General features: G+C 41.4%; 1 protein-coding gene across 1 annotated transcript; it reads right to left on the bottom strand.

Moving 5' to 3' along the window:
* Positions 1-15,246: 15,246 nt before the first annotated feature.
* Positions 15,247-23,668, bottom strand: LOC147631586 (alpha-glucan phosphorylase, H isozyme-like). The gene is made up of 15 exons (XM_086808100.1): positions 23,136-23,668; positions 22,742-22,921; positions 21,314-21,490; positions 19,147-19,232; positions 18,866-19,055; positions 18,692-18,784; positions 18,409-18,593; positions 18,193-18,310; positions 17,889-18,020; positions 17,465-17,683; positions 16,953-17,156; positions 16,701-16,859; positions 16,033-16,296; positions 15,645-15,835; positions 15,247-15,525 (listed from the first exon to the last, which is right to left on the bottom strand). Exons 1-15 carry the CDS (start codon positions 23,331-23,333, stop codon positions 15,396-15,398), a joined length of 2,526 nt encoding a protein of 841 aa, XP_086664226.1. The 5' UTR covers positions 23,334-23,668; the 3' UTR covers positions 15,247-15,395.
* Between the last annotated feature and the right edge of the window lie 1,278 nt (positions 23,669-24,946).

Below are 24,946 nucleotides of genomic sequence, written 5' to 3'. Positions count from 1 at the left end.
GATACAAGTACTAGTGCTCGTAAGTCTCAGTTGAGACAACAGACTCATAATGTGAAGCGGAAAGGAAGGAGTATTCATGAATATGTACAAGAGATAAAGAAGTATGCAGATGCATTGGCAACTATCAATGCCCCCATGCCTGATGATGATTTGGTAGACATTGCCTTGCGTGGTCTTGGCAAAAGAAGTACAAGTCTTTTGATACATCTATCTCTGTTTGGAGTTCAGGTTTACCAAATTTTGATGAGTTGGTTTCACTCTTGCTTGTTGAGGAAATCAAACTCAGTGACTCTTTTCATGATGCATCTACTAGCCATGATGATAATGGCAGGAATTAGGCTTTCTATTCACAAAGGGGATTTAGAGGCAGGGGGAGATTTGCATCATGAGGTCGTGGTAATGGTCATGGATGGCAGGATAGGTCACCACAACAGAATTTTCAGCCTATATATGGTGCTAGAGGTGGTCGTGGATATACACCTCAGAGAGGCAGAGGTAATCCTTGTGGAAGAGGACCTTGGCAAGGCCAACAAACATCTATGCAAAATGTGGAATGCCATTAGTGTGGGAAGTTTGGTCATATGGCACTTGATTGTTACCATAAACAAAATGATTTGAGAGGGGGTAGAGCACAACATAGTGGAAATTATGCAAATGGTGGAAATTTTGCATCAAGCAGTCATGATGGCAGTGCAAATCACTTGTTTGCCATGAAACATGTCGTGGGATCTATTGATGACAAATGGTGATAGTGATGACACTTGGATATGGACTCTGGAGCATCAAACCATATGACTTGTCATGGCAAATGGTTTGAACATATGAAGCTAATGGATGTGAAAGGCTATGTGGAGGCAGGTGATGATTCCCAGCATGCTATCACTCATGTTGGAAGTGTACCATTGGTGATGCACAATGGTGAAACAAAGTCTATAATAGCAAATGTCTTGTATGTGCCTTCTATTACAAAAAGTTTGTTGGTCAAATGGTTGAACAAGCTTTATAAGTTCGTTTCAACGAGCATGGTTGCTTCGTTGAGGATTTCAAAAATGGATGTAGAGTCATTGCCAAAGGCAAGAAAGAAGGCAGGTTATTTAAGTTGGATGCCAGGATTCCTGAGTTGAAATCGTCCATGTTCTCTAAAAGCCAAAATGTGGTACAAGACATTGACATGTGGCATAAAAGGATTGGACATGTGAACATAGAAAGGTTAAAGAACATGCAGGCAAAAGGCATTATTGGTGGGCTGCCTAGATTCAAGTATGATGGGAATATGCATGTCTCTGATTGCCAGTTTGGAAAGCAAGCAAGGTTTCCATTTTCCTAAAGAAGGCAACATGAGTAGTAGGCCACTTGAGATAGTTCATAGTGATGTATGGGATCCTGCACAAAACCCATCCATTAAAGGCAGCTTGTATTATGTGACATTCATTGATGATTTCAACAGAATGACTTGGATTTACTTTCTCAGAGAGAAAAGTGAAGTGTTGGGAAAGTTTATGGACTTCAAAGCTTTTGCAGGCAGAGAAGCAATATGGCTCTTGGATAAAATGTTTGAGGATAGATGATGGAGGTGGTGAATACACCTCACATGCTTTTGAGAATTTCTTGAGAAAGCATGGCATAAGAAGGCAGCTAACTTGCAGGTACACACCTCAGCAAAATGGTGTTGCTGAGAGGAAAAATAGAGTCATTGGTGATGTGGCTAGGGCAATGCTCAATGAAAAGAGCATGCGAGACTATTATTGGATAGAAGCATGTGCCACATCAGTGTATGTACTTAATAAGACACCCACAGCGGCCATACATGGAAGTATGCCAGAGATGTGTCTTATAAGATTTAGGCCAGACATTGGACACCTCAAAGTGTTTGGTAGCATAGCTTATGTGCATGTGCCAGATAAGAGAAGGAAGAAGTTGGATCCTAAGGTAGAAAAGTGCATTTTTGTTGGGTATGCACAGGATCGCAAGGCATATAAATGTTACAATCCATATACTAGGCAAGTGGTTATCTCACGAGATGTGGTGTTTGATGAACTTGCTAGTTGTTACAAGGCAAACGATGAGGGTGTCATTGATTCTGTTGATACCGATGTGCATGTGAACTTGCCCACGAACAAGTTCTATCTCTATGTTTGGGCCAGTAGAGTCTGCGAGCGACGATGCGAGTAGTACTATACGTCCACTGGGAGTAGTGCTGTGGATAAAGGAAAAAAGAAGGTTGAAGGAATTGGCATTACAAGTTATGAGTCGTCAAGTTCAGAAAGTTTGGATGAGGAACTTGGCATACCAATTTTACGCACACCACAGGTGCAAGGCAGAATAAATATGTGCCTCCACATGCTAGAGTGACAGGTGTTAAAAGTGATCCGCGTGCATTATTGCAGAGGTCCCAAAGGGTCAGGTATCCAGTTTTGACAGGTTGACATATCGTGCCTTTGCTATGCATTACACATATATGCCCTCTTTGGTGAAGCATGTGGAACCTACATGCTATACAGAAGCTATTGGAAAGCATGTATGGGAGAAGACAATGGATGTTGAGATGGACGCATTGGTCCATAATGAAACTTGGGATTTGGTTGCCCCACAAGGCAAAAATGTCATTGGTTGCAAATGGGTTTATAAGGTGAAATGCAAATCAGATGGTTCCATTGAGCGCCATAAAGCACGGTTGGTAGCTAAGGGTTATGCACAAACCGAAGGCTTGGACTATGATAAAACATTTAGTCCAGTTTACAAAGATGGGAACAATGAGAGCAGTCATTGCTATGGCTACAGCAAATGGTTGGAAATGCATCAAATGGATGTGAAAAATGCATTTCTAAATGGTGATTTACAAGAGGAACTTTATATGGCACAGCCAGAAGGATATGTATACCCGAGGTACCCCACTCATGTATGCAGATTAAAGAAAGCATTATATGGTTTGAAGCAAGCATCTCGTGCTTGGAGTGATAAGATAAGTCGATATCTTATCTCCCTTGGATTTCAAGTTTCTTTAGCAGATTCTTCACTCTATGTGAAGAAAACAGATCATGGGATTGTCTTACTTATCATCTATGTGGATGACTTGATTGTCTTATCATCTATGAAGAAAATAGATCATGGGATTGTCTTACTTATCATCTATGTGGATGACTTGATTGTCATAGCAGGAGATCATGCTACAGATGTTATTATGCATGTCACGAAGGCATTGAGTGGGCAGTTTGATATGAAAGACTTGGGTGAATTGAGATATTTTCTTGGGATTGAAGTGATCAAAGACCATGCAGGGACATGGTTAGTGCAATGCCAATATATATTGGATATGTTGGCAAAATATGGGATGACACGGTGTAAGCCAATGAGTACACCTTTGGAGCAGAATGTGAAGCTGCGGGCTGATTTTGGTGAAGAGTTGGATGATCCATCTATGTATAGAAAGATGGTTGGCAGTCTTATTTACATGACTATCACACGATAAGATCTCAGTTATGCTATGGGGCTAGTAAGCCAATTTATGCAAAGCCCTAGAAAACCTCATTTGGATGCAGTGATGAGACGCATTATGCGATATGTAAAGACCACTACACATTATGGTCTTCTTTATGAGCATGATAAAGGCTTGGATGTACACGGCTACACAGATGGAGATTGGGCAGGTAGCTCGTATGACAGGAGGTCTACCAGTGGTTATGCCTTTACATTTGGAAGTGCACTAGCGAGTTGGAGTAGTAAGAAGCAACCTACTCTTGCTTTATCTAGTACAGAGGCTAAATACAGGGGTGCAGCCATTGCTACATGTGAAGGAGTATGGTTAAAGAGTCTCTTGGCTGATTTGGGTGAGCCTATTGATGGCAAGGTTGTCATTCATTGTGACAACATGAGCAGCATACAAGAATCCAGTTTTTAATGCGCGGACCAAATATATAGAGATCACTATCATTTTGTCAGAGAGAAAGTGTTGGATGGTACAGTGGATTTGTAGTATGTGAAGACTGAAGAGCAGGTGGCCGACATCTTTACAAAGCCACTTAGCAGGGAGAAGTTTGAGTACTTCCATACTATGTTGGGAGTACATGGGATGAGCTTGAGGGGGAGTGTTGAGAGCTTTAATAGCCCAAGCTCATCTACATCTTCATCTATGGTAGTATATCATGAGCTTGAGAGGGGCTGTTGAGATTCAAGCTCGATGTCAGCTTGTGCCAGTTGCACTATGTGCTGGCATGTTAGGTAGTAACATGTGAGACATAAATGATTGCGTCCAGCTGGTCATAGTAGTGTGTGGACAATAGCTAGGGTTAGCTGTGTGTGGACACAACACATGTAGTGTGTTGTAGCTTATGGATTAGAGCTTTATGCACATTGTGTGAAAAGGAACATCGCTTGCCTCTATGGTTAGGGTTTGATTAATACATTAGGGTTTACTCCTGTGTGTGTGTCTCCTCTCCCTCTACGTGTTTTTCATCAACATCATCCTTACATATACTACTACATCATTTCCAGACACATCATTAACTACATGTTGCATGACAAACAGCCTCTCATTATCCTCATTATTTCTGCTAGAGGACACATAGTTATTTTGCTGCACTTTTCCATTTCGCATGTCACTCTACTTCTTATAGCAATCTGCTTGCACATGTCCAGGCTTACCACAATTAAAGTAGCCTCATGTATCATTATGCTGCCTTTGCCAATTACCACGACCTCTTTGACTCCCCCTGCCTCTAAACTGGCCTCTTCCACCTGTGTGTTGTTGAATCTTGGGACTGTTGTTGTTGCTGTGCTGAACATAATTCTGATTACTTGTTCGGCCACCACCTTGGCCACGTCCATGAACTCTACCTCTTCCTCTACGTGAACTTATGTGTAGAAGGCTCACTACTCTGAAATATTTTTGTTTTGTGAAGATTGTTGATCTTCACCCAAATTCTTCTCTTCAATGATCAACATTGACACCAAATCTACGTAGTTGGGAATGTTCTCCTCCCGAGTTTGAATAGATGTCTTGAACACCTTGTATTGTGGCCCGATCTCTTTGACTCCCCCTACCTCTAAATTGGCCTCTTCCACCTGTGTGTTGTGAATCCTAGGACTATTGCTACTGCTGATGACCATAATTCTGATTACCTGTTCGGCCACCACCTTGGCCACATCGACGACCTCTACTTCTTCCTATACCTAAACTTGTATAGAAGGTCTGTTGCTCTAAAGTGTTTTTATTTTGTGAAGACTGTTGATCTTCACCCAAATTTTTCTCTTCAATTATCAGCATTGACACCAAATCTGTGAAGTTGGGAATGTTCTCCCGAGTTTGAATAGACGTCTTGGAACACCTTGTATTGTGACCCGAGACCATGTAGACACACTTCCACCTTATCATCATCATCAATAGAAACACCAATTAATGCAAAAAGGGATTCCACAATTCCCTTGATCTTTAAGGCATAATCATTCACAGGCATATTTTTCTTCTCCACAGTATGAAGCTCATTCTTCAACTGAATCTTTCGTGCCTTGGTGTTAGTTTCATACAGCTGCACCAAGGTGTCCCATGCCTCCTTAGGTGACTTGGCATCCTACATATGCCCAATCATGGTGTCTTGTATACTAATAGAAAGCCATTATATGACTTTCATTGCTCCTTGATTCCAATCCTTGAATTCTTTTACATCCGCAACCAACAATTGAATTAATCTCCGGTATCTCTGGTTCCTCCTCATATTCACCTTCAATGCAGTCCCATCAACCTTTTCCCATCAAAAAATTTGTCAATCTAAACCTCCAAGCATGGAAGTTGTTCTTGTCAAGCTTCTCTTCAACAATCTGGTTTATTCAATCATTCGACATCTTGTCTCTGCAACACAAATTTACTAAAAACAACACTCTTGTTTAGCCTACACAAACTGTTATATTCTCTGTAATAGCGGTTGAATTAATCTTTGGTATCTCTGGTGCCTCCTCATGTTCACCTTCTCAATGTAGTCCGAGTAACCTTTTCCCATCAAGAAATTGACACCATCAAGAAATTTGTCAATCTAAACCTCCAAGCATGGAAGTTGTTCTTATCAAGCTTCTGTGCAACAATCTGGTTTATTTCATCATTTGATATCTTGTCTGCAACACAAATTTACCAAAAACAACACTCTTGTTTGACCTGCATAAACTGTTGTATTCTCTGCAGTGATACTATATTGCACCCAAACTGTCACAACCAGTGATCTCAATTTGCATACATACACCCAATGGTAACTTTGAGACCTCTTTGCAATACACACAGTGTTTGCACAACTAATCGCCCTTCCTGCAATTCCAAAAACAGAGTTTTACAGAGAATTAAAACTTAGTACTGGCAATGTACTATATATACATAGTACTATATTGCACCCAAACTGTCACAGAGTGACATAAATTTGCATACATACACCCAATGGCAACTTTGAGACCTCTTTGCAGTACACACAATGTCTGCACAACCAATCGCCCTTCCTACAGTTCCAAAAACCGAGTTTTATAGAGAATCTAAATTTACCCACAGTGCTCATGAACGCCTGCAAACTGCAAAACGGAGGTCTAAACAAGCCCGAAATGCAATTTCGGTCCAACAAAAAGTATAGTTGTCCTGTAGCTCTGCTCCCACGAAGAAAGCTCCTCAATTAGAGTTCGTTTGTCGGTGCCTCCCGAAGAGCTCCCGACAAGGGTGTAGTAGCCAATACAAAGGGGGAGGAGGATATGAAATTCTTACCCTCGTATTGCTTCCTGTGCTTCTCTTTCTTGTCGCTCTTGCATGAACCAAGCTCGGATACCATGAAAAGATGCAGAGAAGAAGAGAGCTTGAGCTCTTGCAAAAGCACACACACACTCTCTCAAACCCTAGAAGAGAACACACAAGGTGAGAGGTTGAAAATTCTCCTTCTTCTTCACACAACAAAAGAGGTCTACAAAGAAGATAAAGTGACTACTAACACACATAATAGAGTATATACAAGCGGTCCATAATGCGAACACGCTTAGTGGAGTGGGTAGGTGTGGACTAGTCAGTGTAGTCCAGCTGTAGAATCTCTGGGGGGCAAAAATATGTCAGTGCCAGCTACCAAACCCGCCAGTGATGTAAATGTCGAACAGTCATGCAGGCGCCTCATGAGTGTCAGCTCATGTCGAGCTTGACATCTCAACATGCGCTTGCATTGTACTACTTCCGCCATCTAAGAGCTTCGGAATCAACTCTCATGTCCAAGGCCGTTAATTGTTTTAATCTCTGACTCATGGACTCTTCGATGGGAAGGCGAGCAAAAACAACTTGTAAGGTCCCTCCCAAGCCATATATGTATGTGTCTCTTTTAATATGGAATTCAATAAGGAAAGAGAGTGTAATTAGAGAAAAGTGAGACAACAAGGCTAGAAACATTAGGAAAGTGTTAGAATAAAAATATTAGTTCCAAAAATCCTAAAAGAAATAAGAACATAAGAATAGTTCCATTGAGAGATAAGTATTCCCAAAAATAGAATTTTGAGTTTAGGTGATAAGAGGTCATATTTAGAGTACTTTTACACATTTAGAGTCCATGCATACTAAAAATATGGAAAAATAACGCGTTTCTAAAGATGGTGCGTTTGTGGCTATATACAGACGTTTTTGCCTATTCTTCCTGCGCTAACTTGTAGACCAAATGCCTTCCCGTACTTTTGAGTGGTTACATGACTATATTCTGAGTTTTTATCAGAGAGTTATGGCCGAAACAATTTGCTGTTTCTGTCAGGGTCTCTACATAGAGAAAACTGTGAGAAGACAGCAAGTAGCCTCAAGGTAATCCTAGAGTTTGAGATGCATATATCCCTTCATTCTTATCTAATATCTCAAAAAATAAGCTTAGATTTCTATGGTCTTTCAGAGGAAGAGACCAAAACTCCATAGCTTTTCTTTTAGAGAAAGAATACTATGCTGTAGACCTGTAGGAGAAGACTATTTTGCCATAGATCTTAGAAAGAGAGAAGAGTCACAGTATAAGTAAGAGGAGATAAAGCTTGGAGATTATTGGATGATTTCAATCAAAGGACAAGGTATTAGAAGACTCTATTCTCATATGTTAAGTTCTAAAGCTCTTGTTAACAAGCAAGGACAATGAGATAAACGACAAATTTCTATAAGGTATATACATATTTTGTTTTTCAATTATATATCATTCTTAGGGGTTGAGGTATGGCCCCGGCTTCTCTATTGATTGTTACAGTGATCTATTTGATTGATTTACCATTTAAAGTTTGTATTCTTTTAAACAACAGCATATGCCTTAATAAAGAATGTCTTATCGCAATCTCAAGTTGAAATGCTAAAATCTGTGTGAGAAAAGGATTGTTTTCTTAAGAAGGTAACATGGATTCTAGTCCTATGGTTTAGTGAGTAAATGGATTGTTATCTTGGTTAAATTAAGGTACACGTACAACTCTCCCTGCCTTGATGCTGCCCCGTTCTTGTGCTTGTATAGCCAGACGGCGGAGACATTAGTAAGGCCCGGAGTTGGCCCATGGTATCCCTCATACCATTGGGAGAATCAGGTTCGCGGCTCGCCGATTGAGACGAGTGATTGTGATGCTGCCTAGTTCTGAGGGCCTAGGCTAGTGCGGTAAATTAGCCCACCCTAGTGCGCAGACATCCCTCTGAGGGGCGAGAGGATCGAGCGATGGAGCTTGAGAGGGTGACAGGCCGGCTTGAGTCCTCGCCACCAGCGGCCGACGATGAGGTGTATGGTCCCGTAGGGTTTTGCCCAGCATGTAGAGGCTGGAAAGCCGAATTCTAGATCATCGGTAGAATAAGAATAAGAGAGCTGGTTTGGCTTGTATGGAATTAGTTCATGTATAAACTTTTTATATAATTACATCTTGTCTTTGGTATGATTGTATTGTGTAAGAAGGCTGTTTTAACGAACCTTGTGAAAAAGGGCCTTAATTAAGGAATATGTTTATTTATGTCAAACAGTGTGGTAGGATTAATTAGAAAACAAATTGATGTGTGAGTAGGGTGGAAAGTGGGAGGATGGAATGCCCCGACGGCACCATCTTACGGACGGGTGGACCTGATTAGTCGGGTAGCTTTCCAACAGATTAAGTGAAAGCCCTACGCTAGATAAATAGGTTCTTGGGCAACTCTATTCTAGAAGACTAGGCCAGCGGCGGCTGTGCCTTATATAAGATGAGGAAAAAAGCGTTGCCTCTAGAAATCAAGTCTAGTAGTTGCCCAATTTATGATCAATTGTCCTATGGGTGATTTGATGTTTAGAAGATCACGCTTCCCCTGCGAGATAGAACTAGGTCTTACCTATGAATCGTATCCTTGAATCTCTGCATGTTCAAGGTGTCGATGAATAGGAAATTTTCTCCAAGATAAGACTTAGTGGACTATCTCAAGTGTTTCCCCTATTTTTAGAAAGGGGGAACCTTACAAGTGGTATCAGAGCCGATCTTAGTTCCTAGGATTTATTTTTCAAAGATTAACTGTCAAGGGATTAAAACAAGTGATTGTTTATCATATGAGGATGAATCAATCATCTCTACTGGCCATAGAAGTGATTTGAATATCCTCACATGTTGAGACAATCATCCTATGAAATTGTGCTTGTATCTTGGGGGTGCACACACAAGATATTTGTACAATAAACTTGAGAAATAAGATTGGGGAGAAAACCTTTTGTGAGGAAAAACATAGGGTGATCAAATAAAGAAACTAGTGAGAGACTGAATGACTAGAAGGATAGACCGAAACTTGTTTAGAGAAATTTTCACGATATATCTCATTAACTTGCATATTATAAATTATTAAGATTATAACTCCATTAAGATTTGAATAGTTGACGTGTGAATGCCATCCATTGGATGCTTTACACTAGGACGATCATCCAAGATCTTGAACCCATCTCAGACAAACATGGGTCTAACATCGGATATGTAATTCCTAGAGGATCATGCTCTTAGATATGTTAATCCCAAGATACTAGATGTGTAATTTTCACAAAACTAATAATCTCACATGTATCAATCCTGATAATCTTTGGATGTGTTAATCCCAAGGCACCAGATGTATAATTCTCAAAAAATTGAAGATCTCATATGTATTAATCTTGACTGCCTTCAAATGTGGTGCTATGATAAGTATTTGATAGTTTTGAACTTTTAATGGATACAATGAAAGAAGCAAGCTCACCCTTGCTCGTCTAAAAATCGTAAGAAATGCCGAATTAGTTGGAAGCACTGTTGTAAATCTAAGCACTAGAGCTAGAATCAATTATGAGATGCCATGAAATTACACCTTCGTGAAAGGTTTTGTCCTCTAGGATTTCGAGAGGATAAAATGAATGAATTTTTGGAGCTAACCCAAGAAAGGAAGACCCTAAAAGAATATCACCAAACTTTTGTTAAACTTCTCCGATTTACTCTAGAGATGGATGAGGTAACTCTTCTCCATCGATTCATTTGGAAGCTTAATCTACCTTTGAATAAGCTCATCAAGAATGTAAAACCATCCTCTATTTCAGAAGCCATAATTATAGCCAAAGACTGTAATAAAGTTTTTTTGTATAGAAAGTGTCGAGAAGGACATGAATTCTTCCATGTTAATCAAGAAGAGGTCTCCTAATTCAAGAGGAACGTCAAGCCCACCCCTAGCTACAAGGAATCATGAGCTAGAGCAAAAATTAGGTCAAAAATAGGGATAGCAGAGTTAAAGATAACTGAATTCAACAAGTATTTCTATGAGTAAATAGAAGAGGATTGGTGCAAGATTCATGTGAGGTAATGTGCATGATGAATAGAGGTATTCTACAAGACGATACTAAGATTATGAAATTGCTATCATAGGTTAGATTGCGTAAAGGATTGATTCCCTTATGTTTCTCCATGATAATTTGTTAAGTACCATATTACATGGGGGTATAGAATAAGGAATTCGAAGGTTCATAGCATTTGAGAGGTATATGGATGCATGAACTTAGGATAATAAGACCAATTAACTTTAGAATAATATAAACCTTTTGGAGGTACAACAAAACGAGCCAAGCATATGAAATAAGGGACTCTGAACAATGTTTAGATAAAAGAAGATTTCTACCTAGTAGGGACACCACTTTGAAAGAGACAGGAGGATTTACTTAGATACTATCCCAGCTCGCGAGATGAGGACATCTCGAATCTTTTAAGTGGGGGAGATTGTAAGGTCCCTCCCAAGCCATGTATGTATGTGTCTCTTTTAATATGGAATTCAATAAGGAAAGAGAGTGTAATTAGAGAAGAGTGTGACAACAAGGCTAGAAACATTAGGAAAGTGTTAGAATAAAAATATTAGTTCCAAAAATCCTAAAAGAAATAAGAACATAAGAATAGTTCTATTGAGAGATAAGTATTCCCAAAAATAGAATTTCGAGCTTAGGTGATAAGAGGTCATATTTAGAGTACTTTTACACATTTAGAGTCCATGCATACTAAAAATATGGAAAAATAATGCATTTCTAAAGATGGTGCGTTTGTGGCTATATACAGACGTTTTTGCCTATTTTGCCTGCGCTAGCTTGTAGAGCAAATGCCTTCCCGTTCTTTTGAGTGGTTACATGACTATATTCTGAGTTTTTGTCAGAGAGTTATGGCTGAAACAATTTGCTGTTTCTGTCAGGGTCTCTACATAGAGAAACCTGTGAGAAGACAGCAAGTAGCCTCAAGGTAATCCTAGAGTTTGAGATGCATATATCCCTTCATTATTATCTAATATCTCAGAAAATAAGCTTAGATTTCTATGGTCTTTCGGAGGAAGAGACCAAAACTCCATAGCTTTTCTTTTAGAGAAAGAATACTATGCTGTAGACCTGTAGGAGAAGGCTATTTTGCCATAGATCTTAGAAAGAGAGAAGAGTCACAGTATGAGTAAGAGGAGATAAAGCTTGGAGATTATTGGTTGATTTCAATCAAAGGACAAGGGATTAGAAGACTCTATTCTCATATGTCAAGTTCTAAAGCTCTTGTTAACAAGCACGGACAACGAGATAAACGACAAATTTCTATAAGGTATATACATATTTTGTTTTTCAATTATATATCATTCTTAGGGGTTGAGGTATGGCCCCGGCTTATCTATTGATTGTTACAGTGATCTATTTGATTAATTTACCATTTAAAGTTTGTATTCTTTTAAACAACAACATGTGCCTTAATAAAGAATGTCTTATCGCAATCTCAAGTTGAAATGCTAAAATCTGTGTGAGAAAAAGATTGTTTTCTTAAGAAGGTAACATGGATTCTAGTCCTATGGTTTAATGAGTAAATGGATTGTTATCTTGGTTAAATTAAGGTACAGGTACAACTCTCCCTGCCTTGATGCTGCCCCGTTCTTGTGCTTGTATAGCCAGACGGCGGAGACATTAGTAAGGCCCGGAGTTGGCCCATGGTATCCCTCATACCATTGGGAGAATGAGGTTTGCCGATTGAGGCGAGTGATTGTGATGCTGCCTAGTTCTGAGGGCCCAGGCTAGTGCAGTAAATTAGCCCACCCTAGTACGTAGACATCCCTCTGAGGGGCGGGAGGATCGAGCGATGGAGCCTGAGAGGGCAACAGGCCGGCTTGACCCTCGCCAGCGGCCGACGATGAGGTGTATAGTCCCGTAGGGTTTTGCCCAGCATGTAGAGGCTGGAAGGCCGAATTCTAGATCATCGGTAGAATAAGAATAAGAGAGCCGGTTTGGCTTGTATGGAATTGGTTCATGTATAAACTTTTTATATAATTACATCTTGTCTTTGGTATGATTGTATTGTGTAAGAAGGTTGTTTTAACGAACCTTATGAAAAAGGGCCTTAATTAAGGAATATGTTTATTTATGTCAAACAGTGTGGTAGGATTAATTAGAAAACAAATTGATGTGTGAGTAGGGTGGAAAGTGGGAGGATGGAATGCCCCGACGGCACCATCTTACGGACGGGTGGACCTGATTAGTCGGGTAGCTTTTCAACAGGTTAAGTGAAAGACTGAAGCTTACCTAGAAGCTACGAAGATATCTTGGTGGTTCGATACCACTGAAAAAATGCTTCACGTAATGGTGCATAAGTGACAAAATGTGCATTCGCGTATTGCGCCTTCCATCCTCCAGCTTTAGATTCCAAGGTAGATGCGAACACATTGCGCTTCAATTCATCAAGCCAATTTTGATCACCATTAGAGTGCCAATGGCTTTCAAAGGTATTCACATGAGTATCAGGATCCTTAGAATGTTTTCCTTTGGAAATAGCATATTTTATTTTCTCTTGATGTTAAACCATTGTGAGAGTTGGTAACCCACCAACTAACCCCACACCGTGGTTCCTCCGAGGGGGTGGCGAAGTCGTTAGTTTCGCTAAGAGGACACCAGTAACTAAGAGGTTAGACTCCACCACCCGTGGATCCGTGAGCAGAATTGCATTATCTGGGGCTCATCATCTGAGAATTGACTTCCCCCCATCAATGGATTCCGTCGAACTGGGTTGAACGCTAACTGTGCCTAATGTATTCTCTGAGACGCGAGTGAATTTATAGAATTGATCCGCTTCGTCATATTGGTTGAGAACTAGAACTTGGCTGGCCAATGTCCCCTATTAACATGTCGGGTCTCCTCCCCTATGAGGATACATTAATCACGCAACGTTAGGGACATGACGCCGAAGCCCTTGCACGATTCTGGCCATTAGCTGAAAAAATACCTTTATGCTGTGTCACCAAGAGATCCTCATGCCATCGTCTGCTGGAAGCACGTGAAACCAATAGGATCACCAAAAGTGTTGGGGGTTTAACCCACACATATTGAGTTTCACAAAAAGAATAGTAAACATAGCAAAATGCACAGAGCGACAATAGAACATAACTAGCATATAATAATCTTCTGTATAGTATTAAATTTGAGTTAGTTATCTCTCTTACAATGAGCACTTAGCGCTTATATATAGTGTTTACAATGAAGATTTAAAGCAGCATTAATGCCCTATTGAATCTCTGTAGTGCATCTACCTAGTGTATGCTAGTGATTCTCCTAATGTATGTTAGTACTGCTAACAACGCACACGTGATAGCACATGGTTTATGTGTAATCATAGACATTGACAATTGACAAACATATTGATCATGTAATGATAGACATTAAGCACGCCGAAAAATATACTGGCTCAAAGTATTGTTAATATTATGAATAGAACCCCCACTTCAATAGTTCACGGCATGACGCCAGAGCATAACTTTATTGATACAAAACTAGAATTAATACACTTCAAAGTGTTTGGGTGCATTGCATGTCCATGTACCAAGTGAGGTGAAAAGCATCTTAGGTTCCAAGGTAAAAAAATATATCTTCATTTTAGATAAGGTTATAGATACTATAGTCTTACTATGTATGAGATATGTTTTTTATGAGATGAGTAGCTAATATACACTAGTGAAGGATTCCATTCAGGCTGATGTCAACAACAATGTTTGCAATGAATGGAAGTAGCAATTACATATGCTTCGTGAATCTAGAGAGTCCTCTAACCGTGGGTCTATTGTTAGACCTTGGTCATGAAGGTTGAGGCAAAATTCCAAGAATTTTGACACATCATTTGGTGATACTGCAAGTGCTAAAAATTCAACAATTTGACATGCATCATGAAAGGAAAAAGAGAAGGTGGATCAACCGTTTATAAGCCTAATGTTCCAATAAGTCATTCATTTGTTGATGGGGATAGTGACTCAGAATGAAACCTTGATGATGAGGAGTTTTGGATCGCAGTTGTTGTTACACATGATGTACAAAGGGCGAAAATAGTGTTGAGAAGACCCGATGATGATAGAGGAAGTTTAAATGAAGGATTTGGGTGAGCTATGATACTTCCTGATTAGATCACGTGATAGAATTTGGATTTTGTAGTGGCAATATACTTTGGACGTGTTATCCAAGTATGGGATAACATGTTGTAATCCAATCTCATTACCATTGGAACATAACTTCATATACATGCGCATTTGTAGGGAGTTTAATCTACATGACTGTCACCAAGCCATATTTGAGCTATGTTGTTGATGAATAGAAGGACAAAGCAGTTACAAGCTGTAACCTAACTACTAACAGACAAGTCTCCGGTGCCTAAGGGTGCATGGTGTGATGTGTAGGTGCTGGTATGCATGCCTAAGAATGCATGGTGTAAAACTTAAATACACAGCAGGCATCCTAGAGATTACCCCACACATGCGTGCACACACAGAAAGACTCGACAAAAAAATTGCGAAAGGGTCGTCACACTCAGAGCCAAGTTACAAATGCCTTACAAGGTCAAAATACAAGGGAGTTTTTTTTCCTTCGCGAGAAAACTCATACACAGCCCAGGTACCTCAAGCGCTAAACTTATCAAGGTTTGAAGCGACCACCTCATTAGACTGGGACTGGGCATTCTTGAATGTGCCAAATATCATTTGCGTACTGCTGAATAGTCCGGTCGCTGCTAAACTTGCCTGACCCTGCAGTACTCAAGATAGACATTTTGGTCCATCTCGCTTTGTCCCTGCAAGACCAGTTGGCAGCGGTCTTAAAAAAGTGCACAAAATATATAGTAGAAGTACATATATGAGAGCGCATTATAGGAAGCCTCCGAAAGCTGTGTTGTGAAATGAAAACACTTACTTGTAGGCTTCATCAACCTTGGCTTGAGCTTCCAAGTAGGATGGGAAGTCATAACCAACCAGAAAGTAGTCCCCTCTTCCAAACCCACTATTTCCCTCCAGAGAGTCGAGGAGAGGCTCGTAGTCATAGTCACCAAAAACACCACTCTTGATGAAGTCTTTTGTTTCCTGGAAGCGAGGATCTGGCACAAACTGCAAGGATAGAAGCAGTCAGAACCCAACGGATTTCAAGATAGTAGCTCAGGCCGTATATACCTATATTCCCACGCCCTTCAATCCATCAGTGACAGGCAGTCAAAAAGGGTCCCCCTACTGGTAGGCAGCAAGCAGAGGAATATCTGTAACCAGCCTCACTAGGAAAACCCTATATAATTCCGACATCAACATACATGGCCTTGCTCTCTCTCCTTGCGTAGTCTTGCGATATCATCGGCCCGTGCTCCAAATAAGAAGAAGTTCTCCTCTCCAATCTCCTCCCGAATCTCCACATTTGCTCCATCCAGAGTACCGATTATAAGACACCCATTCAGAGCGAACTTCATGTTACTCGTCCCACTGGCTTCCATGCCTGCAGTACTTATATGTTGTGATAATTCACTCCCAGGAATGGCAAGCTCTGCTACCGTTACGTTGTAGTTCGGGATGAAGACAACCTGCAAAAAAACACCAATGGCATGGTTGCATTCAAGTCAGGGTACAGTTCTGCAGCACCTCTGGCGGGTTACTTTGTGTACTCTTATCAATCAAACGAGAGAAGTATTTCTCTATAAGGGGACTGCCTTTGTTGAGAAGAGAGAGAGAGAGAGAGAGAGAGAGAGAGATCTTAGCAAACAAACAAGAGAAATAATTATCTAGGGCAAGATAAAGATAGAGAGAGAGAGAGAGAGAGAGAAGGTATTTCTACTTTGGCCAGCTTGGCCAGTGTTTTCAAACAGTCCCTAATCAAAAATACGAACTATAGCTTAGACCTGCGTTTTCAAACAGTCCCTAATCAAAAATACGAACTATAGCTTAGACCTGCGTTTTTTACTCAGTATGGATTGGATAATGAACCAACCGCGAGCAGACCTCCAACGTCAGGGTCTTTGTTCACGACAGCTCCGACGTCGGTTACAAGCTTGACAATTCTTTTCGCCTGGACATATGTCGCGAAGGCCTTTCCGCCAATCATAACTGTGCGTGGCACAACTGCCTTTCTTTGTTCTGGACTCATTTCCTTCAATTTGAAAGCGTAAGCAACAAGCAACCAGTCACAAACCAGATATTCACCGACGAGGATACTAAAAAAAAAAGGGTTAAAATCTTCCACCTTGATTTTCTTGTATCGATAAATCACACTCAAAATGTTCATGAATTGCCTCTTGTATTCGTGTATGCGCTTGATCTGGGTATCAAACAGAGTAGACGGGTCCACCTCAATTCCAGTCACCTCAAATATATAACCAGCCAGACGGACCTTGTTGGCTTGCTTGACTGCCGCCCACTCACTTTGGAGCTGTTTGTCATCAGCAAACTGGCACAATCCAACAAGACAGATACTTGGAAACACAGCGTTTGACAGGATGAAAGCACAGCGCAAACAGCCGACAGGCAAGAATTAGAGAAAGGAAATAAGGTTGGCTACTGCACATGATAAAAGGGCACGCCCCATGCACAGTTATATCCAGCCTAAGATACAGAAGAACCTCCTCAACGCATCCCCTAATCGAGTGCTCTTCCTTAATCGTGTTGGGAGTTGGACGTAAAACAATTACATCCCCTTATCGAGTGCTCTTCCTTAATCGTGTTGGGAGTTGGACGTAAAACAATTATATTACATACCCGACGAAGCCCTGTGAGAAGGTCAAGGTTCGTGACCCATTCATCTGTTCGCAGCCATTTCGTGATGATAGTACTCAGCTCGGAGTTGCAATAGCGCAACCAACGCCTGGGTGTTATCCCATTTGTCTTGTTCTGAAACTTGCTCGGCCACAATGCATAGAAGTCGGCAAAGAGTTCATCCTTCAAGATATTACTGTGGAGTTCAGCGACACCGTTTACCTGGAGCAGCAGTCGCCAATACTTGTCAAAAATCCATGCACGAGTACACCCATCTGTACAGGTATGCACATACACGCTTATACACATGCGCACACGTATGAACACATACACATGCAACACACGTACACAGGAATCCCGCATGCACACATACAAATACGCGTTCGCACGAATACAACGCACCAGTTAGAAAAAAAGACCGACTTACAGCGAAGGCGGAGACCACACACAAATGCGCCATACGGACTAAAACCTTCTGTGGATTTGAATAATCGATCACCCGTAAATCCGCAAGCTTGCGTTCAAGATCTGGTCTTTTCGAGTGCAATAAAGCTTGAAACTGCACAGGACGACAAACGAACAAAATTTGTACCAGTAGTTAATTCTTTCTTGGGGTGGGTCGTGAGTTAAGCCACTTAGGCAAGAGCCTGTAAAATACCCTGCCTGACACGCTATGCCCTAAATCTCACACACAACTGCAAGTCCTATGTAGAACAGACGTAATTACATACTTGTTTATCGATTTCAACTATGATTTCCATATGACGAGGTAGAAGCTTTGCAATCAAACTCTGTGGCCACTTCTCCAGTGCTTCCGGAAGTACCGTATGATTCGTATATGCCACAGTGCTGAGCACATGTACAAAAGCCACACACAAACACACTTACATTTCAATCTACTTGAATCCAAAGTGACCAACCCAACATTTAAGCTTACGCGTACCCACCCGCTTGTTATAGCCCATGCTTCATTCCATCCCAGCCCTTCCGCATCCATGAGGAGACGCATTAGCTCCGGTATGGCTAAGGTTGGATGTGTATCATTCATTTGCACGGCAACTTTGGTCGGGAAATCTTTCCAATCCAGAATCGTGTTTTTTGGACGCCTCTCCTTGAACCTTGCAATTATGTCCTAGATGTACAAACGAAACACTTGCGAGTCTGAAGCTCCATCACAAAATAGAGAAACCCATGGTTTAGATATATAGATGTGTAGAATAGATTTGATACCTGCAAGGAAGCACTGCACAAAAAGTATTGCTGCTTCAGCCTGAGAAGCTTCCCCTCTTCCGTGGCATCCCCAGGGTACAATATAGTACATATCTGGACTTCAAATGATCCAACACCCATTTAGATTGCATCAATTATCAAAAGGATCTCTAAACATGCATGGAATTCATGTACCTGAGAGGCCTTCGAATGCAGATAGGCTGCTTTGTCGTGCTGCCCCTCATTGAAAGCATACAAGTCGAAGTCTTTAGCAGATGCCCTTGCATCCCAGATCCGCAGGCTTATGGTATTTTTTGTATTGTAACCAGGAATTGGTACGTCGTAAGCCAGAGCTTGCAGCACTTCACCACCAACCCATTTTCGCCTGCTCAATGTTGCGGCGTCAGCCTCTCGCTCTCTCCCCCTCTCTCTCTCTCTCTCTCTCTCTCTCTCTCCGTACATAAGATGCCAACTACCTGCCATCAGATTGACCTTGTACTTCACCAAAAAAGTGCACAGGATACACAATGTCATGTCTCACAACTTCCCAGGGACTGAATTTCTGCGAGTCAGTTCAAGGGCACAAAAGAGGTTACATACCCCTCACCCTCTTTCTCTCTCTCTCTCTCTCTCTCTCTCCACCCAAAGCCATTAGGTATATGCATTGATGAGATTTCAGATTTACTTGCCAGATTGGGAGACTACAGATCGCATTAAGGCCAGGACAGTTGTCCCCCCTCCATCTCTATGCAGATGACAAGGTTCTCGGCAGATTACATCCAAACAGTCTTTCACATACAGAGGTGATACAGTTGAGATAGTCACATGATACGTCAATCTTGTTGGTTTACACTGTTAATCTTGTTGCCAAAAAGATTCTCCAGTTTGTCACATACCTCCTTGGCTGATTTGTCAAAGTCCACATTACATATGAGGCTGTCTGCAAGGCTGAGTCCAATGACATTAGGTGGCGATGTAGCAGTTCTATCAGGTGGCGGCAGCGAGTGGAGGTTGCAGAAACAGCAGGTGGTGATAGCAATAGGTGACGGCGAACAACAAAGGGCGGAAGTGGCATCAAGGCTATGTGGCGAGACCAACTGGACAGACCAGCTCATGGTGAGCAGAGGCGGTAGGTAGAGTGGCGTAGCAGTGATGTTAGTGGGTGTAGAGGGAGTTGCTTATCCCGGCTCTGACACCATGTTGGTTTACACGGTACCAAGGTGATCGCTAGATGGGTGAGAGAGAGAGAGAGAGAGAGATGACAAAGGAGCAGAGTGAGAGCTAGATTACACGACTTACTGATGATTTGATTGATGTGTTGAACCTTTACCAACACTACAAGAGTATGAAGGCATAGCTTCGCAATAGTGAGAGAAAGTAGTGAGAGAGTGGTGCAAGCAATGATACTGACCTGCAGCTATCTGCATAGGTGCGGTTATACACACAGCCATATGTTAAAAAAATTAATTGAAGAACAAACAAAATTGACTTGTATTAAACTAGGGCTCAATGCCTTTAAACACTACTAAATGCTTTCTATTGCTTTTGCTTTTACTTCCCCGATAAACTTGCAAAACTCTAGAACCCTATATGCAGACCAGGTGGCAAAAAGAGAGTGAACGATGTCACTCCATATACTCCAAATATATTGGGTGTCATAAACCTGAATACCCTCAAAGGCCTCTGAGCATCTGGTCTCCCAGATATGCCACATTGTGATACTAGCAAAATTCTCCCGGGTGGTGACAATGCTCAGCGCAGGTGGTATGGTATGTATCTTAATTGGGGGATATCATGAAGCAAACATCTCTAAGCTATGCACCTATGGACAAGTATAACAGGATCTACTCCCCTACCCTCAAAAAGTTGTGGGCCAGACTGTGTAGAAACAGCCACAGAAAAAAGGATATCTGGCTCCTTCATCCATCCAAGGCCCTTAGAGGTACAAACTAGATAGCACAGGACCTCACTTCTCAACAGCTTAAACAAAAAGGCAACTGAATTACAAAAAATCTGGATGCAAGAAAGAATGGGAAATAGGCCATATGCTGGGAAGGACACTCCTTCATCCATCCAAGTCCCTTAGAGGTACAGACTAGTGGATAGCAGAGGACCTCACTTCTCAACAGCTTAAACAAAAAGGCAACTGAATTACAAAAAAATCGGGATGCGAGAAAGAACGGGAAATAGACCATATGCTGGGAAGGACACTCCATAATCCAAGACTTGTCGCCATAGGCACCTATTTGATGTTGTAAGCCTTATGGCTCATGTTGGACTCGTCATTCTTGACTTCTCAACAGCTAGAACAAAAAGGCCTTTGAATTACAAAAAAAATTATGATGCAAGAAAGAATGGGAAATAGGCCATATGCTGGGAAAGACACGCCATGATCCAAGACTTTTCTGCCACAAGCACCTGTCTGATGTAGTAAGCCTTATGGTTCATGTTGGACTCTTAGTTCCTGACTGGTGTACTGCACTTTCATTGGTCCCATAGACCATATATGGCCTTCCACGGAAGTGAATATCATCCTCTCTCTCTCTCTCTCTCTCTCTCTCTCTCTCTCTCTCTCACTCTCTCTCTCTCTCACACACACACACAGTACGAAAGGCTTCAATGATGAAGGTGTAAGAATAGTACCTCCAACCAATCTTCTGCATATTCTTCTTGGCCCTTACTAGTGATTTTCTGCATGAATAAACCATACCTATACCGGAGGCCATAACCCCAAGCAGGAAGGTTCAGGGTTGCCATGGAATCCAAAAAGCAAGAGGCAAGTCTTCCCAGGCCTCCATTTCCAAGAGCCGCATCTCTTTCCTGAAGATCAGAAACACAATTTGAGTACAAATAAGGAGATAAGGGAACCAGACCTGCAACGGTCACATTAGCGAGATGACAAAGAGTGTCAGCCTCCTCCATGATAACAAAACTATAAATAGAGATACTAGATGATTCAAAGACGCAACATGATCCGTCTTCCATCGAAATGACTTTGCGGGAGGGCCTCCAGACCAAGACAGCTGATCTTCCTTAAGGGAAAATCGAAATTATAGAGCCAAGCGAATAGGTTAGAGCTTGCAGTACAACATGCCAATACAGAGCCTTAATACTGCACTGTAAAAAGGAGTTCGGGTCATTCTTGGATAGTTCATATATAAACAGATTATCCTCCTTTACAAATGATTCAATGAGCATTGACCAGTAATGAGAATGCACGTAAATTAGCAGCAGATGGGTTTTTTCAGCCAACTCTAAGAAGAAAAAAGAACACTAACCTACTGAAGATTAGCCACATAAATGCACGAGCAGGAGGTTAACCATATGAACAGAATTTCTCGTTTGCAACAGGACATAGACATGCAAGGCTGCTTTGGTGATGAAACTAAGGCTGGATACACATATATCGCTACTTGAGCAGGTAAGATTTCCCGTCCAGCGGTCATGATGGGTGTGGTCATGATGGGTGCCCCCCTAACAGCCTTGAAATACCTCCTGAGTCAGCAGAGTTTTTCTGCGATGTACCTCTTGTAACAGCCTTGAAGCTACATCTGCAACGGCTACAATGTGGCTGAATTTCTTACCTGTTTAAGTGCACTAGTTTCCATGCTTAGAGCTAGCCAAGCATGAGAGGAAGTGGAGTTTGAAATTGCAACATCCCCAAACACTCAAAATTTTGACAATGCGGATGAGATCCTTAAAAGCCAATGCCGGTTCTGTGTAGGGTGCATCCATAGGAGCGAGTTTGTTCACCACATGACCTATCAGTTATCTCCAAGGTAGGATTGCCAGTGGATCCCTGACAGGCGGCCTGGGTTTTCCCCCGCTGGCAGGCATGGGCACTGCCCACCCATGGCCGGACACGGAAAGAGTTGGACGGGAAGATTTCCCGTCTATCCCTCACCGGTGGTTTGAGTGAGGGCCCGTACTGTCAGGCAGGCGTCGTTTATGTACCCGGCCTTGACACAGGCTTATTTAAACACAGCAGCTGCATGAACATCAGCCTATAAAACGTATCCCAAATGGCCTATTCTTTTACAATCAAATGAATGGAGTTTACATGAGACAAACCTGCTCAACAATGTTCTCCATCTCGTAGCCGAGTTTGTTGAGAGCTGCAGCATAGGCATCTGTTAGACCAAGGTTGCCCACAGCATTTGTAAGCGCTCTGCCTTGCAAATACTCCATAGACAAGTAGTAAGTCTGCTTCGGATCCGTTTCATGAAAGTGGATATAGGTTTCGTTCCATCTCTGTAAGAAAACAAAAAAAAATAGTAAACACTGGAGTCTCTAGATTACCGGTCCCACAAGAAAGGCATAATGTAGCAGAACAGATCTCTGAATTGCCGACCCAAATCTATAAATTGATGACAGGTGAAGAGGTTGGAAATTGATGACAGGTGAAGAGGTTGGAAAGCTGTCATTAGACCAAAATGTTTCGTAATACACGGCTTCAATGACTAACCTGGATTAGAGTGTCTCTTACGCTCTCTGCAGTTGCATAGAAAGCCTGCTCTGGCTCAAATTTGATGGGAGAAAAATGGGGGGAGAACTGAGCATGGTACTTAATGTTTGCAGCTACACCAAAGGCATCCTCAGCGGTGGGTTGGGCAATGGCAGGCACTGTGGAAGACTCTCCATTGACATCAGATCCAGAGGCCATCACGGGGTACAAAGCCAACGTTGGAGCCTTCAAGGGAGAGAAATGGCTGTGTAGAGAAAACAGGGTGGATAATCAAGCGAGATCCATTATCAGAAACGAGCTGGGGAAGATATTGGTATGAAAAGAACATTAAACACATTCCAGGAGACCGAGTTTGGAGTTACTGTTGCAAGTTGCAGCGGGGGAGACAAAAAATACTACGACAACAACCTATAGGCAGCTAGGCTAGATCTGGTAGCTCTACTAGCTACGAGCCTACGTACGCCCGCTTCCCAACTTCCGCGTGGCTGTAGCATGGTTCGGGAAATTATTTTTAGATTGAAGAGGAGATTGTAATTTTGAACCAGCTTCTTCCTTATACTTAAATCTAAATATAACTGAGGAGGTGTTTTTCCTTTTTCTTTCAATTTGAGAAGGTTTTTTTTAGAAATTCTAGGTATTTTTCCCCGAAACTTGGGCCAGATTTTTATGTTCTCGATTTTTCTTCTACTCTGATGTATGTTGCGTGCGCCGCTCGTGAATCTTCCTTCTAAAAATTTTGGGGTGGCAATTAAAATTTCGAAACTTTGGGGAATTTTCAATTGAGGCATTATAATTATAATAGGGCCACTTTGCATGGTTGTTAGGAAGCAAATCCTATTTCTTGAAAATGTAAAGCATAGACCATAGGCAAGCACACGGAGACATGGGCCAGATGTTTAAAGCACCCAAATGCTTCTTATCAACCAACCCCTACTCGCATGGAAGATTACCCATCCAAAGCTCACATGTGGTGAGAATAGGTGCATCCTAAACTTATTCTTCTTGTGCATCAGATGGAACAACTGATGCACGAGAAGTTGTAATTAAAATGGAACCATCACCACAAGTTGTGTATCGTTGCATCACCATACACATCATTTGCATCACCTCTCTTTATGCCCTTTTGCCATTCCAACTTATGATGTTGGTCATAACCTCTATGGGACGCCCATTATCTTATTTCGAGATATTTTATTTTAGATACACCTTTTATTTATATCATTTATTACCAGGATTAATGTGTTTAATCAGTCATGTGCCAGCACGCATGATATGGTCATGATTATTGTGTTAAATCAGTTGTGTGCACTGACCAATATTATTGTGGATGTAGGCGATGATTGAGTAACAAAAAAGGTGTTAATTGTGGGTGGAACATGTGTTGGACCACTATAAGCTATTTTTGGAGATATGTGAACATCTTTTATGGTTTCATATTTAGACATTGATGTTTTTTGTAAGGCTAAGACCTCATACCTTTGTACATACCTTTGGAGACATGTGAATATCTTTTATGGTTTCATATTTAGGCACTAATATTTTTTGTAAGGCTGAGGCCTCATACCTTTCTACATACCAAATAGTATTTTATACTTTTGGTAGGCTCAAGACTTTTAATCGTAGCTTGCTATATTTTTGTAGAGCTTTTATGCTAAAAAAAAACTCAAAAGCACTTGTGCTTTGTTTTTGGAATTTATCTTTTTTTAAAGTAAGGTTTTTTAAAACATATAAATATGGGTCAGTGGTACAAGGGCCACACTCGTCCAGGGGAGATTCAACCCAATCTTGCGTCGACAGTAATCTCTTCTCTA

The sequence above is a fragment of the Cibotium barometz genome, chromosome 14, assembly GCF_041138505.1.
Source record: "Cibotium barometz isolate CiBa-2024 chromosome 14, ASM4113850v1, whole genome shotgun sequence".
Lineage (NCBI taxonomy): Eukaryota > Viridiplantae > Streptophyta > Polypodiopsida > Cyatheales > Cibotiaceae > Cibotium > Cibotium barometz.
Note: the sequence above shows the minus strand (reverse complement) of the source record. Positions and strands in the feature narration are given on the sequence as shown.